The sequence below is a fragment of the Prinia subflava genome, chromosome 4, assembly GCF_021018805.1.
Source record: "Prinia subflava isolate CZ2003 ecotype Zambia chromosome 4, Cam_Psub_1.2, whole genome shotgun sequence".
In the NCBI taxonomy this organism is placed as follows: domain Eukaryota; kingdom Metazoa; phylum Chordata; class Aves; order Passeriformes; family Cisticolidae; genus Prinia; species Prinia subflava.
Window position 1 is genome coordinate 3775958 of NC_086250.1, and position 14767 is coordinate 3790724.

At 40.9% G+C, this 14767-nt stretch overlaps 1 protein-coding gene across 1 annotated transcript in view; it reads left to right on the forward strand.

The window, feature by feature from the left end:
• Positions 1–14767, forward strand: part of PIK3C2G (phosphatidylinositol-4-phosphate 3-kinase catalytic subunit type 2 gamma) — a 181164-nt gene that overhangs the window by 98746 nt on the left and 67651 nt on the right. Inside the window, exons 19-22 of the mRNA XM_063395184.1 lie at positions 7066–7246; positions 8847–8954; positions 11187–11279; positions 13370–13499. Coding sequence (XP_063251254.1) covers positions 7066–7246; positions 8847–8954; positions 11187–11279; positions 13370–13499 — 512 coding nt within the window. The remainder of the gene's footprint in view (positions 1–7065; positions 7247–8846; positions 8955–11186; positions 11280–13369; positions 13500–14767) is intronic.

Consider the following 14767-nt stretch of genomic DNA (forward strand, 5'->3'; position numbering starts at 1 on the left):
ATGCATTTTGAAATTACCCCTAAATTTTGTTGTGTTGGTGCTCTGTTGGAGGTTTTTTGTTGGGTTTTGGTTTTGATGTTTTTTTGTGATAGTGTGTTAATAAATTTCTGCTTTCAGATCCTACCCAATGACGAGGAGCAGACTAGAAGAAGATACTTTGCTAACTTTTTTTTTTTTTTTAATTTTTTTACCAACTGGGGCAAAAAGAGACACTGTTAGCACTGCTTTTTGCCAGATGATTCTTGTAGCACTTATATTGATGTTATCATATCCCTTCAACAAATTGGAGAAGACCTTATGAGGATGATTGTTTCTTGCTTAAAGCTTAGACCAAGCAGCATCTGGTAGTGATAGTGGTACCTATGCACCATTATACTTTCAGATTTATTCTTGATACAGTTCATTTTCAAGGTTCATTTCATTTCTGTTTCACTTTCAAGCTCTTTCTCCTCCAGCCAATACTGTTTTTATCTGAGATTCATTTTCTTAATGCAAAGACTGTGCAGTTAATATAATACAAACCAAATAAAATATTTTTCTGCTAGGCAACCTCAGCAGGGTTTGGCACCTTCCCTGCATGGTGTAGCATGGCCTTTGTTTTCAGTGATCTGGTATTTTTTGTGAGTCAGCAGGACAGACATTCCACAGTTCAGGCATTCAGTGGGAGTGGGAGGAGCTGCCTTGGTTGAATCTACTGAATCAAGTGATTTGTCTGAATGCAAATTGTGCTGTTCATAAAGAACTTTGAGACGTTAGAAAATAATGGCAGTGTTGTAATTCTCAAGCCTAACCCCCATATTTTATATGCCTGCAACAGTATTTTGTTGTCAAAGGGAAGTCAAATTATAACAATTTCTACGTTATAAAAAAAGAATCAGAAAAACAAAAGCAAATTAATCACGTGGTACGTTAAAATAAAATTTCACTTTAAGCAGAATTATTTTCTGTTCAAGGGTAATTCTTTGAAAAATGAGCCTATAAAAGCAGCTCTGTTCTATGAGAAGCAGCATGTGGAACTGGCTGCAGGTTTCTCATGTGAGAGGGCTGAAGAGCCAAAAGTGGACAGGTGCTCCAAGCAATTGAACAGCTGCTGTTTCTCCATCCTGGAGACTTATTGGTTACAAAGATTCAGAGAAAATGTACCACACTTTGCTCACTCTACTCAAGAATCATAAACTTTCACTCTCCTTGTTCTAGAATAGGAATAAAGATGAAAGATCAGCAGATGAAGCAGAGCTTTGCCTCTTGTGCCTCTCCCTTTCTGCTGGCTTTGTACTTGGTCAAAGAGAGAGAGCAAAAGGAGGTTCAGTCTTCATCCTTCAGTCAAGTTGATGTCCTTGCTCCGTGTTTCTGTAAATCTGTGGAAAATGCTTGGTATTCCAGTCACTTGGGAGAATTGCAATGTCTCTTCCATCCTTGTTGTACAGTAACTTCTGCCTGATTGACTTTGCTCCCCATTTTCTCCTACAGAAATTGTATTGTTCTCAATGTGCCAGGTATTTTCACCTGTTGGTTGGTTTTTATGTCTGTTGTTTTGTTGTCTGCAATGCCCCCAGTAAGTCTACCCACAATGGTGCTGTTGTTTCTGTGTTTCTGCTCTCCTTTCTTTGATTTGTAGTACATAAATCACACCTTTCTAGAGCTTGGGACTAGTTGTCCAGTGTATTACTGGGGAGATAAAAAGTTAAAAAGCAAAGAGAGGTTTTACTTGCAACTTGAGTAATTAATTAATAGCAGCAGTTGCCTGCTCATCCTGATGGAGTTTTTAATCTTCAGCTGTACATTTTTGTCATCTCTGTCATCCATGTGTCTCTGGGGAACTTGCACTGAGCCTTAAGGAGCTGCAAAGCCTGAGTGAAGTCCTACAGGAAAACCAGCCCTGTTACTTGTTCTCGTGTTTAGGAATGTAAACAGTAAAATATTTTCTTCAAGGAGTGGAAAATGAAAACAGTTAAAATCTTCAGGTTCGTGCCACAGCTCCATGGCACAATAAAGCACACAGGACAGATTAGGAGTTTTGCAGGATATCTGAGGATAATCAAGGCAGATGGCAACCTCAGACAGGGAAGCTGTACAGTGGTAGAGAAGTGTTTTTGTGTGCTAGTCTTTGACACAAAGGACTGTGGAAAATAATTTTAAAGCAATTATTGCCATAATGAGCAGCAGTCTTGTACCATTGTTTTCTTCTTCTGTGGTTTGTCCTGCCTCCAACTTAGCAAAACAGGAAACAAACATGAAATGCACCTTCAGAGCAAAGCATATTGAATTCCTTGGCCAGGTTTACCAAAGACTGACCAACAACAGACAGTACCTCAGCACTCACCTTGCAACCCCTAAGACACCTTGTTTGCATGGTGTGCCTCTGGACTCCAAAACCCTTTTGGAGAGTGAGTGCTGATTGGCACCACTTTTGTGTAATAAATCCCAGAAGAGCACTTGGAAGCCAGGGTTAAACCAAAATTAACCAGGGTCACTATCCTGATATCGTGTCTAAATAACCCAGTCCAGCTGCCTTGTTCCTTTGTAGGTGTTTAACCTGCAATGAGATACTTCAGATCCTTTTCTCCTTGGGGTTGGGTATTTCTTTGGTACAATGTGGTTTGACAGGCTACCTGTGAGCTAATCTGTCCTGTCAGACATCGCTCCCTGGCTCACCCTGCTCCTCTCTCTGCAGGAGACAAGGAACAGATGTTCAAGCAGCAGAGTTGTCTGAGCCACCTCACTCCTTCATTTGTCTGCCAAATCCTGCTCAGAGAGCAGACTGTGTCAGCTTCCCTGCCTTCCAACACCACAGAGGGAGAAACAGGCCAGCTCACCTGTTTTTCCACCAAGACCCATCCAATCCCCTTCCTTTCTTTTCCTCTTTTTTTTATCTTTCCTTTAATTACCCTTTTCTCTATAGCTGCTAGGTTTAGCCCTGTTTCTTCTTCTCTGACACATCAGCCTGACTCAATTCCATCTCCCTTTCTTCCCTGTGGCAAATATCCCTCATCCCTCTTCATTTCTACAGGCAGAAAACACACACACACCCCTGCAGCTGGGCGTGCCAGGAGATGGGGCTGGAGCCACCTTGCAGGCATGGAGCAGGAGGTGCAGGAAGGAGGAGAAACAGTTTCTTGAAGAAGGAAGAGGCATCTCTCAAGGCACCCCTGTACCTGACTTCTTTCTAGATTTCAGGTCAGCTTCCTTCTGTGCTGTTTCACAGCATGGCCAGGGGACAGTGTCTGAGCTCACCAGGCCTTGCTGAGAACGAGGGTGTTTGTCCTAAATCAGAGAACCTGAAGAGTAAGCAAGACTCTCTGTTTGTTAGGAGCAAGATGCTCCATCTAGGCCTGGCACAAAGCCAGGCTTTTATACTGAATTCTGTCTTGCAGAATCCCATGAAAATTATCAGGAAAAAACAACTTTACATGCTTCTCTACTGGCAGCCTTGGGGTTTAAATCATTCCAATTTTGCCTTCCTCTGTCACATCTGGGCGTCCTGTTCCAACTTGAAAATCTCATTAGTGTCTTGAGCACTACTTCAGCTTCAGAAACTGCAGATTTTCCTATCTCTGCTGAGTTCTCACCCTGGCAGGGTGAAGATCTGTGTGCCAGCAAGCTGGGAAGACAGAGCTGCAGCAACACACCCGTTCATTTGTCCAATAAACATTTCAGGAAAGCCCACAATGACTCATCACACTAAAAGCTGCTCCTTGCGTCCTCTTAAGGGCCACTTTTACAAAGTGAGTGCAAAAGTCAGACCCCATCAGCACAAATCATTTTGCAAAGGAAGGTCTGCAGGCTTTTAGGAGCTCACCTGCCCCAGTGGGCAGGCAGGGGAAGCTGTGCTGCTTGACTTGTTTTGAGTGTGGAGCCCCAGCTCAGGAGCTGCCCCGTGTGCTCAGGCTGAGCTGGTGCTGGCAGGGACATGGATTTATTTTGATTCCTTGGAAGGGTGACCTGAAACAGAGGCTGGACAGAGCTAGGGAATAAAGCTGGTATTTATTAAAAGGTCTTCAGGGTTCATCTTGGGTAGGACAAGAGCCTGGCCAGGGCTGCACCCAGGGTCACAAAAAATGAATGGTCACAAAATGTTCCCCTGGTCACGAGATATTACATTTTTATAAGTTTTGGTCCATTTGATTATTGGGGTTTAATTGTCCAATTCCAGCTCCAGGCTGTGAGGTCCCATCCTTCTCGTTCCTCCCTCCAGCCACCCTTGTTTGTGCTTTTGGGCTGAAAGTTGTCCTTGTTGTGCAGCAGGAAAAGGATTTGTTTTGTGTCCCTGCTGTGTGAAGAGCTGAGTGACCCTGAGTGTGAGCTCAGAGCTGCACCCTGGGCAGCACAGGGTCTGAAATACATGGAAGCCAAAACTCAAGGCAATAATTTCACCAGCTACATCATGATGACTGCCTCAGCCTTCCCCATGGGCTGGGCTCAAGAACCACACAGGGGAGGATTCAGGCTCCATACATCCTCTGTCCTCATGGACAACTCATGCATAAGCTCTCTGAATCTGGCCTATAATCCTTTCCCAGAAAGGAAGAAGAATTCTTCATATCCTATGCGTATTTAACCTTATTTTCTGTAAATACTCAGCCACAAGAATAATCAAAAAATGGATCTTCTACATTGATCTGTGTTGTGCAGGCAGTAGCTCTGTTTAAAATAGTAAACTGTTTTGGTTTTGCTATTTTGCTTCCTGTATGTGAAATCCTAAGCCTTTGATCTTAGGGAAATAAAAGCTGGTTTAATGTTCTTTATATCTGAGAGGATTCAAGGGCCATCTCAAACATGGAGAGGCAGCCTTTATGGATTCCCTAAATATGTACTACTAAAAATGGAGCAGGTGAATGAACACACTTTAGATACCAATGCAAGCCTTAGTGCAGACAAGGCCCTGCACCAGCATTAGCTGTCCAGTTCAAAACAGATACCACAGCGATAGTTTAAGTGCATTTGTATTTGTAGGACAGAAGTGAAAAGGTTTAATCTGACTGTGTGTCAAGAAAAATGCACTGTTTGGCTGAGGTTGAGCTGGGCTTTGCTTTGGGAGACTGAAATTCCTGCCCACGCGACAATTTGGACTGTACCAGTGATGCTTTTATTTCAAAGATAATTGCTGTTGAAGTGGGCTGGGTATGTTTTTATTCTGAATGGTCTTGTTTGCCTACAGCTGAGCTAAAAGGGCACTGCAGGGTGTGGTGCAGTGCCCTAAACTCAGGCTGTTTTAGAGGGCACAGGGAATCTGAGACATCTGCACAGGAGTGGCACACAGGAGATGTTGCCTCTGGTGGACCCATGTCCTTCCAAGGCAGCAGCTGGAGGAAGTGCATTTCCTAGCATATCTAAAATGGAATGAGCTATTGACATTTAAGCAGATGAATCCCATCCTGTGGAATCTTGGACTTACTCTGATGGAAACATGAAAGAATATTTTTATCCAGTGTACAAGTGCTCTCAGCCTTCCTCAGGTTGTGGAAGGTTCAGGGTAAGAGCACAGCAGCCTCTGTGTGCTGAGATTTGCCTTCCACCAGGCACTGCAATGAAAATTTGTATTTACTTCAGATCCAAAAGGTAATTATTTGTTTTTTACCAGTCTACAGGAAACAAAAAAAAAGTCATTTCAGACTTCTCCAGAGAGTGTTGATGACAAACTTCTCATATCGCATCCCTTTCATGTCTAGGCATTTCTGATAGAAACACCACCCATTCTTTAAGGATTTTCAAACCCTCAGATGTTCAGGGGTTTTGTGTAACTGGAAAGGCTTTTCAGAAACCAGTAGGTGATATTGTTCCTCCTTGAATTATATAGGGAAAGAGGACCTGAAAAAACCATTGCTTCATAAAAGATCCCTCATCACCAAAGGAGGCATGTGCTGCTGCAGCAATATTGTAATGCCTCATATATGGTTTGAAAGAGTTGAAGTATCTGTAGGAATTATAGTTTTTCCTCCTTAAATATCAGTGCTTCAAATAATTTCTTGTTCTTGCTTTTTTTTTTAATGTGACATATTCATATGTGACATATTCATTCCTGTGATGTGCCTTGAAAGTCTCTGATCTCTGTCCTGTGAAATGCAGCATTATTTTTTAGGTCGGGGAAACTGCATTAAGATTCAGACACTTATGAGGAATTTGAGGTTGGAGATGTTGTTAAGGATGAAGCTGTGAGGGGCAGAGTTCACACAGAAGCAAAGAGTTCAGCAGTCCTCCAGGCAGAGGGAAATCCCAGGTGATGTTAACAACAGTATCGAGCTGGAGATTCCATCCACTCTTACAAAAATAAATCAGTGTACAAAACCTCTGGCCTGCATAAGGAAAAAATTTCCCAGTGATCAATTTGATTAGCTAAAAAACCCCCTCTGAACTCCCCAGCTTTCCTGACCCAAATAAATGTGTAATTAGAGAAGACTGCATGGCAATTATTATTAAAAAGAGTATGGGTTTGGTTTTATTTCTGACTTTTATTTTGGTAGTAACTCCAGTTCCAAAGCTTTTGCAGGCTTCAGAAGAACTGAAAGCTGAGTTTTGCTTTAGACCAGCACTTACCAGTAAAGAAAGGAATAAAATGGGCTAATTTCACTCTTTTTAGCAGTATAGCCAATTTCAGAAATGTCTCCTCAGCTTAAAATCATGACATTTTCTAGAATAGATGCTACATCTGAGACTAAAACAGTCTCTAATGCACCTCCTAGCTGAAAGATGTGCTTGCTTGTATAACTGAACTGGCAGGAGGGAAAAAATATTTAGATATATATATATTTAACACTGGACTTCAAAAATGCAACTTCTTTCCACTTTGTTAACTTTACTTGCAGAAACAAGCAATACAGGCATTGCACTGTGTGTGACTATAAGAAATGACAGTTTTCTGTTTATTCAACACATTTGGAATCTCATTATTTATCAAATGGGACTTGAGGCTCATTGCCTACGAGTAATAACATTTTTTTTCATTCTCTGTTGCCCAAAGTGACCAAATGTGGATTGGTCTGCAGTTTATTGTTCCTGCTAGAACTGATATATAATAAAATTTTTTTTAGATACACAGGTGTTTTTTTTTTCCCCTCCTTCCTTCAGGCTGCTGAAGAATGCACAGAATGAAGTTCATTTCAGAATGTGGTACAAGAAACTCCTGGCTGCTCTCCAATTCTGTGCTGGACAAACCCTGAACAAGGAGTTTTCTAAGGAAGAAAAACTCGTCAGAATTCTGGAAGACATTGCCACGAAAGTGAAAGCTGCCAGTGACCCAAAAAGAAAGGTTTGTAAAAAATGCTGCCCCTTCCATAGAAGTTTCTGTAGGGAATTTTATTTTTTTGGGGGAGTAACTCCTCTTTCCTTTAATACCCTTTACATAAATAAATCAAAGATTTAACTAGTATTTATAAATATTTTTCTGCTCTGAAAACAGGTAACACATAGATATTTAATGGGACAGCTCTCATCACCATTGCTCTTGAAATCTTTTAAGCCATTTGAATTCCTTCATTGGTGCTTTTTCAGATGGACTTGGAGGTGGCCAGAAATAATGGCAACAAGGCTGATTATCGTTTCACTGAGAGGAATGCTCACATTCAGCACCTCATCTCAAAATATTTGATTCCTGTAGAGCTGCAGTATTTCTTGAAAGCTTTACTAGGGGTTGTTCTTGGCAGGCTGGACATATCCTCATTTCTTAGCAAAGACAGCCACAGTGGAATGTAGTTAATATTTCAAATATAGCTCTCAGCAATGAACACTGAGCACATATCTGCAGCAGAAGCTTGCAGTTGTCTTCTCCAGTGGGTGCAGCTTTTATATTGCTTGGGTACATTTCCAGTTCAGAACTGTTCATTTTCCAGGACAGCTGCTGTTACTTACCTGGCGTGTAAAACTGCTTCTTGCTGAAATCTCTACAAGGCAGAGCAGAAAGCCAAATAAAAATATACTTGCCACTGCTGGTTATCATGAACAATATCATGAATCTTTCTGCCTTATTAGGGATTCAAAGATTTTCAAAGGGTTTCTCAGAAAACTCTCAGTGCTGCTACTGAGAACAGCAAAGCAAACATGGAAGTAAAGAGACAAAAATATTTGCAAAAGGAAAATCCATGTAAAGAAAAAGAAATAGTAGTAATACATTATACATCACTGATGCATAATTCAGATTTTAGAGATTAATCTCGAGGCTGCAGTTACTATAACACTGAGAAGCTCCCAAACCTTGCAGTTAACAGAGTTAGGCAAGGGAGATCACAGTTTTGAGGAAACAAGCAACAAGTTGGGAAGATCTTAGGAAAGGCAAAAACCCCATGAGATACAGCAGAGCAATACAAGGCTAATGTTCAATTGTTCAACTCCTAATGAAGGGTATTGAATCTTACAGAATGGTTTGGGTTAGAAGAGATCTTAAAAATCATCCAGCTCCAACCCCTGCCATGGACAGGGGCACTGTCCACTTGACCAGGTTGCCCCATCTCTGGTTTCACAGGTTGAGATTTTTTCTGCCATCCAATCTAAATCTGAAGCCATTCTCCCTTGTCCTGTCGCTCCTTGCCTTTGGAAACTCTTTCCATCTGAACCTTCAGGGCACTATGAGCTGATAGCACACCAAGGCACAAAAAGGATCTGCTTTTTTTTCATTTTACTCTGCTTTTTCTGCTTTAGCAAGAAGAAAAAGTGGACTAAAATCACCATTCTTATTTTTAATACCCCAGTGTGACCTCATTAGCTGTTGCAAGGTCGCACAGATACTACCGGCTCCGGAAATTGTTTAAAGTACAGAAACACAGTGAAAAAAAAATAAAAAAATTAAATAAATAGATAAATAAAAAGCTGTTTTTTTGTTCTTTCATGCTGCCATAACTGTTCACGTGCTGCAGGAGGTGTTAAAGGTGGAGCTCAGCAGGCTCCAGCAGTTCTTCCAGGAGGTGAAGGTCTGCCGGCTCCCCCTGAACCCCGCGCTTGTCGTCCAAGGCGTGGAGGCAGATGTAAGTGTGACCAATTGCATCTGCAATTTTATTTTTTAGTATAAAGGGGGGAAGGAGAGAATGCCTACATTGACCATGAAATGATGGTAGTGATCCTGCATTTTGAGCATAAATCATCTGGTCCATTTACATCCAGCCCAACCTCCTCCAAACCAGGGCCCTTTGCTGGAGGCAGAGGTGGCAGGATGGGTGGGGTGGGTGCTGCACGTGTGTCACTCCAGCCAGAGATTTCAGCTCTGAAATTCCAGTCATTCCCAGCTCAGCTGCCCTCAGCTGAGTGTTGGGTGTTGGTGGTGTTGGGACTGCCAAGGGCACCTGGAAGATGGGACCTGTCCCCACCAGGTAGCCCTTGGTGTTTTTACCATCCAAGACTCTCCCATGTCAGGTGTGGGAGCAGCAAAAGCTCTGGAGCCAGATATCTGTTTGCCAAGCTGGCTGGGAATTGCTAAAATATTAAATATTCACACTAGCTTATCTGTATCTACGACCCCTATTAAAAATGACTTAAGGATAAAGGAAACAGCAATGCTCTTCAGGGTTACTTGGCTTGACTTTGACTGCAGTACTAAGATTCAGTTGTTCGCTGTTCAGAAATATTTTTATAAACAACATAATGCCAGGAGTAAGCTGATTCATCTCCAGAGAAGGAAAATGAAGAAAAAAATCCTGAACAGCCACATATATTACCAGTTGTAACTGCCTAATTACAGCAATTTGTGGTCTATTTTTGTTCTCTGGCTCATTATCCATAGTAGACCTGATTCTAAGAGGTGTTGATCCCTCCAATTGCCTCTGACCTGTGTTTTTCCAAGTAATTGCTATTCAGCCTTGATCTGGCTAAGAGCAGAGGTCTTCCAGCACCCCACAGGCTTGGGCAGATTGTGTGTGATACCAGTCAGAGGGATTTGAAGCCTGCTGCCTCTCCCTGCTTTCAGGCTTTTGGATATAATGACTAATGGAAAGGTATCTCACCATAAAGCCATGCCATTTATACTGCTCCAGCTTGGCTGGACAGACACAGAAATGTTTAAATGTAATAACTGAAGAGGTTTGTTGGGTTTTTTTTTTCATTTTTCTTATGTCGTTATAGGCCATTATCTTTCTATAAATACACGTCGCTTCTTGATTGGACTGTACGTCAGTATAATCATGCAAATTAGAACTTTTAAGTGCTTATAATTACCCAAATTTAATTCATTTTGGTGTCATCTATTGATTTTGCCACTAGCAAGCCCCGCTCCCGGCTCCATCCATTATCTCCCAGGAACCTTTCAAGCACTCCCTGAGACTTTTCAAAGGGCAGAATTCCGTGGGGGTCTGGTGGCTGCTAATGGCTCTGGCCCATCACTCTGGTGTGGCTCAGGCAATGTCTGAGTGCTGCTGCCCTGCTTTGGGGTGTTGGGATGAAAAGCAGCAGGCAGATGTGTCTGGGGGAGCTCAAATTAGCCTCCCTAACCCCACAGTCTGTCAGGACAGCAGCAGCTCGTGTGGGGTGCTCATTATTTCCAAAAACCAGGCCATTAATTCACCATTGTCTTTAGCTGGTTTTGAGGGTGTTCCCCGCCACCCCTCCTTGGATGTTTTTAATGAGGGCAGTAATCCCACCCGAAATTCTCACAGGGTTTGCAGGTTTTGGCTCATTAGTGCTTTTTGAAGCCCTTTGAGATCCTCAGGTGGAAGGAGCTGTAGAGCATGGAAGTCAGAGTTTGTGCTTAATTAAGAAAAATTCCGTATTAACCAGAGCATGATTTTCAAAATTTCCTGAATCCTCAGCCAGAGTGAGGCCATCAAAGAAATTGGCAGGTTCTTTGCTCCCATGTCTGATCGGGCAGGACTGGGATTTTTTTCTTCCAGAGAACAATGAGACCAAAGGCTTTTCAATGCTTTAAGTCTCATTAGATCAGTCTTATATAATTAATCCATCTAATTCCAGGCAAAGCTTATTGTTGATAGACCTGGGTGAAAATTAAAAAGAAACAAAACAATTAGTACATAAAATATTATCTGTTCATATGGTCTGATATTTAAGTGAAGCAGGTTGTCTGGGGAAAAGAATTTCTTGTTTTTCAGACCCAGTGAAACAGTCAATAATATCAAGAATTATTTATTTTTGCTGCCACCACCACTGAGCAGTGTTTAAAGTTGGGATCTTTTTCAGAAGTGTTGTATTGGTCTGGTGTTTTGTATATGTGACACTGTTGTTCTTGTGTCTCATCTCTCTTTCCCCTGCAGTCATGTTCTTATTTTACATCCAATGCTTTCCCATTAAAAATCTCCTTCATCAATGCGAGTGCTCCAAGTGGAAACATCAATGTTATTTTTAAGGTACGTTCTTCCTGTAATCCTCAGGTCTTTTGGTATGGGAAATGGTAATTTAAAATTCACCTAATTTATGTTTTAACCCTTGAGTCTGAGAATAGCTGATTTAGCTCTGCTGCTCGTTTATCTCTATCATTTTTGACACTAGAACTTTTAATGAAATGTGTTGAGGTAATACACTAAAGTGTCACCTTTTTGATCAACAGAGGATCAAACTAATTATGGCAGGGTTTTTTTCCATAATAAAGACAATCAGACTAGAATATAAAGTTCATATTTTAAACCAAGTTTCTTAATGACATAAAATTCAGAGAGCAAGTCTCAGAGAAGAGATAGATCAGAATGACTGAACCTTCAGCCTTGTCCATATGTCTCTTAAAAAATCAAAATATTGGCATGTTAGAGGCTCCATAGGCCACACAAACCTAATTCTGCCCCTGTCAGCCAGCCTGGGGGAATGGAGGAAGATGGAGGTGGAGGAGACAGCAGAGGAGCTGACTCAAAATAAACTCTGCTTTATTTTACAATTGTCACCTAGAAAAGCTTCAGAGTTCAGAACAGTCCATCCACAAAAGACAATGCATTCTAAAGTTAGTTCTCTTTCAAAAGTCTTCCCTAAAAGTGGATATTGGCTTTAGAGAAGAACAAAAGTTCTTAAAATGGCTGCTGGATACCAAATGGTCAGTTGCCAGTGGCATTATTCTTAGATATTTTGCAGAATCACTTTCCAAATGAGAAATCTAAAAAAAGGTATAAATAAATTTTAAAAAAAAGTAGATTTTATGCTGTCTTAAATTAACTTGCCCTTTAGAGCAGCTGCGATTCTCAGAAATAGCAGAATGCTTCCCAGGCCTGCTAAGGGGAGAAATCAGCAATTTTAAGTTTTTCTGAACATTTAGAAACCTGGATCATCTGCTGCTTCATCTGAGAATCAATATTAAGCAGCAGGTTCCTACCTACCTGAGCAAACACCTGCTCCTGGGACTTTTAAACAATTGCACTGGTTCTACTCAATTTTTTCCCACCTAGTAATGTTCAGCAACCAACTCATTGTCCAGTTGCTGTAGAAGTGTCACCTTCTCCTGTCAGTGAAAGATTGTGTTAAAATACCTTTTACTTGTACTATATTCCATTTCTTATTCATGACATAACTCATATATAAATGATAAGCACAATAAATGATAAGGGTATCTTACTAAATTGTCTTCTCTCTGTATGTGTGAGGGAAGACTTTTTTGAATTTTTAGGTGCTAAGAAGAATTAATTGGAGTCAAGATTACCTTTTGATGAGAGAAAAATAGATTCAGATATTTTGTCTTTTTAAGATGAGTTTATGTCTCCTCAAGTACTTATTTCCTGGCAGTAAATGTCTGTAGATTGGAATGCTTGTGTAAAAAGAATGTAATGAAAGAATAAAGCACTTAAAATACCAGTAAAAGTTATCTATTTTAAATATAGAGGGATGAGGGGAAACAAAATCAGCTCTGATGTTTTCACAGGCCATTTACTCAGCCATGGTTAAAAATAATCTCTTCATTAATTCTTGTGGCTACAATTAAAGCCCCATTTCACTGAGATTATTGTTTGACTAACTCCATGGGGAGAGGGGTCATCACTGCATCACTGCCTGGAACTGAATCTGAATCACATTATGGATAAAATGTAAATTCATGATAAAATTCCCTTGCAAATACCAAGTTGTGAGGCTTAACGTTAGACAAACACTGTCATTTGTGCAAAGGGATCTAGCATTAAGTAGACTTTAAAATGTAACTAAATTGGGATCCTACCTCTGGATTAAATTTTCAAACTAATAATTAAGAATTACACAGGAATAATAAGCAGAAAGGCCACAGTTAAGCAGGGATCATTTGCTGCCATCTCAGTGGCTGTCAGAACTGTTCCTGTCTGTGTGTGCCACCTACTCTGTCCTCTTCTGACACAGAAAGGCAAGCAGGAATTTTGAAGGAAAACATGACAAAGTACTGAAATGAATGTAGCTGCTTTGGTGGGCAAAAAAAAGTCCCAGTCAAACAGGACATTATTTCTGTTTGGTGTTGAAGGAGAAAACTGAATTTCATGTGCAATTCTCACAGATAGGTGATGATCTACGTCAAGACATGTTGGTTCTGCAAATCATTCGAGTGATGGACAGCATCTGGCTCCAAGAGGGACTGGACATGCAAATGATCATTTATAGGTGTTTATCTACTGGGAAAGGACAAGGTCAGTCTGAAATTATAAAAGGAGCTTGTATTACATTATTCATATTTCACATAAACAGTGGTATATAAAATTTATTTATTCTGCCTCTCTAGAACTCTGGATTTTGTAGCAACTTAGGCTAGAATTTTCCAAAAGCCTCAACACTGTCAGCTTGCAAAACTTTCTTAAATTCACATATCAAAAAGAGGGCTTTGGAGAGAATTGGCCATAGCTACTGAAGTTTTAATCCAGTGTAGTCCTACATAGATGCTTAAATGAGCCTGATGCATGTGGCTGCAGAAAGTACCTGCAGACAAGCGATGACAGCTTTGTGCTGTTGATTTTGAAATATTATTCTTGTGATTTATGTTGCTTGGGGCAGGTCTGACTCATCTGAAAGCTCTATTTCTCTCTTTTTATGGTTGTTATAGCAGAGCTGTAGCAGGGACACTGATTGCTTGCTGTGGATATCTGCTGACAGCAGTAAGCTGGCTGTATTTCCCTGACCAAATCTTCTACTGGAAATAATCCCAGCTCAAATAGAAGGCTGATGTATCCAGATTACCTGCTGTAAAAAAAGCTATTAAAATAGAAAAAAAATTAAAAGAAAATCTTTGCTTTCTGAGCCTCAAAGTGAACATGAGAGAGGAGGAATGATCTAAAGGAAATAAGTGAAAAGAATAGATGAGTTCAGGCATAAGGCATGTGGTTGTGGTGACCTGGAAAAAACTCCTCCCTTCTTTGTAGGGATGGGAGTCAAAGCTTGAAAGCTTCTGCTTCAAAGGCAGATAATACAAGAATACTATTTCTGGACATGACATTATATATAGACTCTTCTATACACTAACACTTAATTTGATGTTTGCCAAGAGAGATACAGGGATCATCTTCAAATAATATTCTCTCCCTGACAGTCTCTTCCTTCCAGCATCACAGCAGCAAAAAAACCCCTCAGGGTCTCACAGTTTCTCCAGATGTCTTTGCTTATGAGTTTACATCAGTGCTGAGGTAATTGATTTATAGTTAATAATTAAGGATAAAGGACAAGTGGCATGCCTGTGGTCACACAGGACACCTGCTTTGGGAGGTTTGGGAACAGAGATTTTCCAAGCCCAAGGCTAATGAATTACTCCACGGCCACCTTCCCCACACAAGGGGGATGGGAGATGGCAATTTCATGGTCATGCAAACACAGAAATCCCTTTTCACTGAAATTCACTGAAAACTGAATCAAGCATTGGTTGAATTCCACTTTCCAGGCCTGGTGATGCAGAGGAGCCTGTCACCAA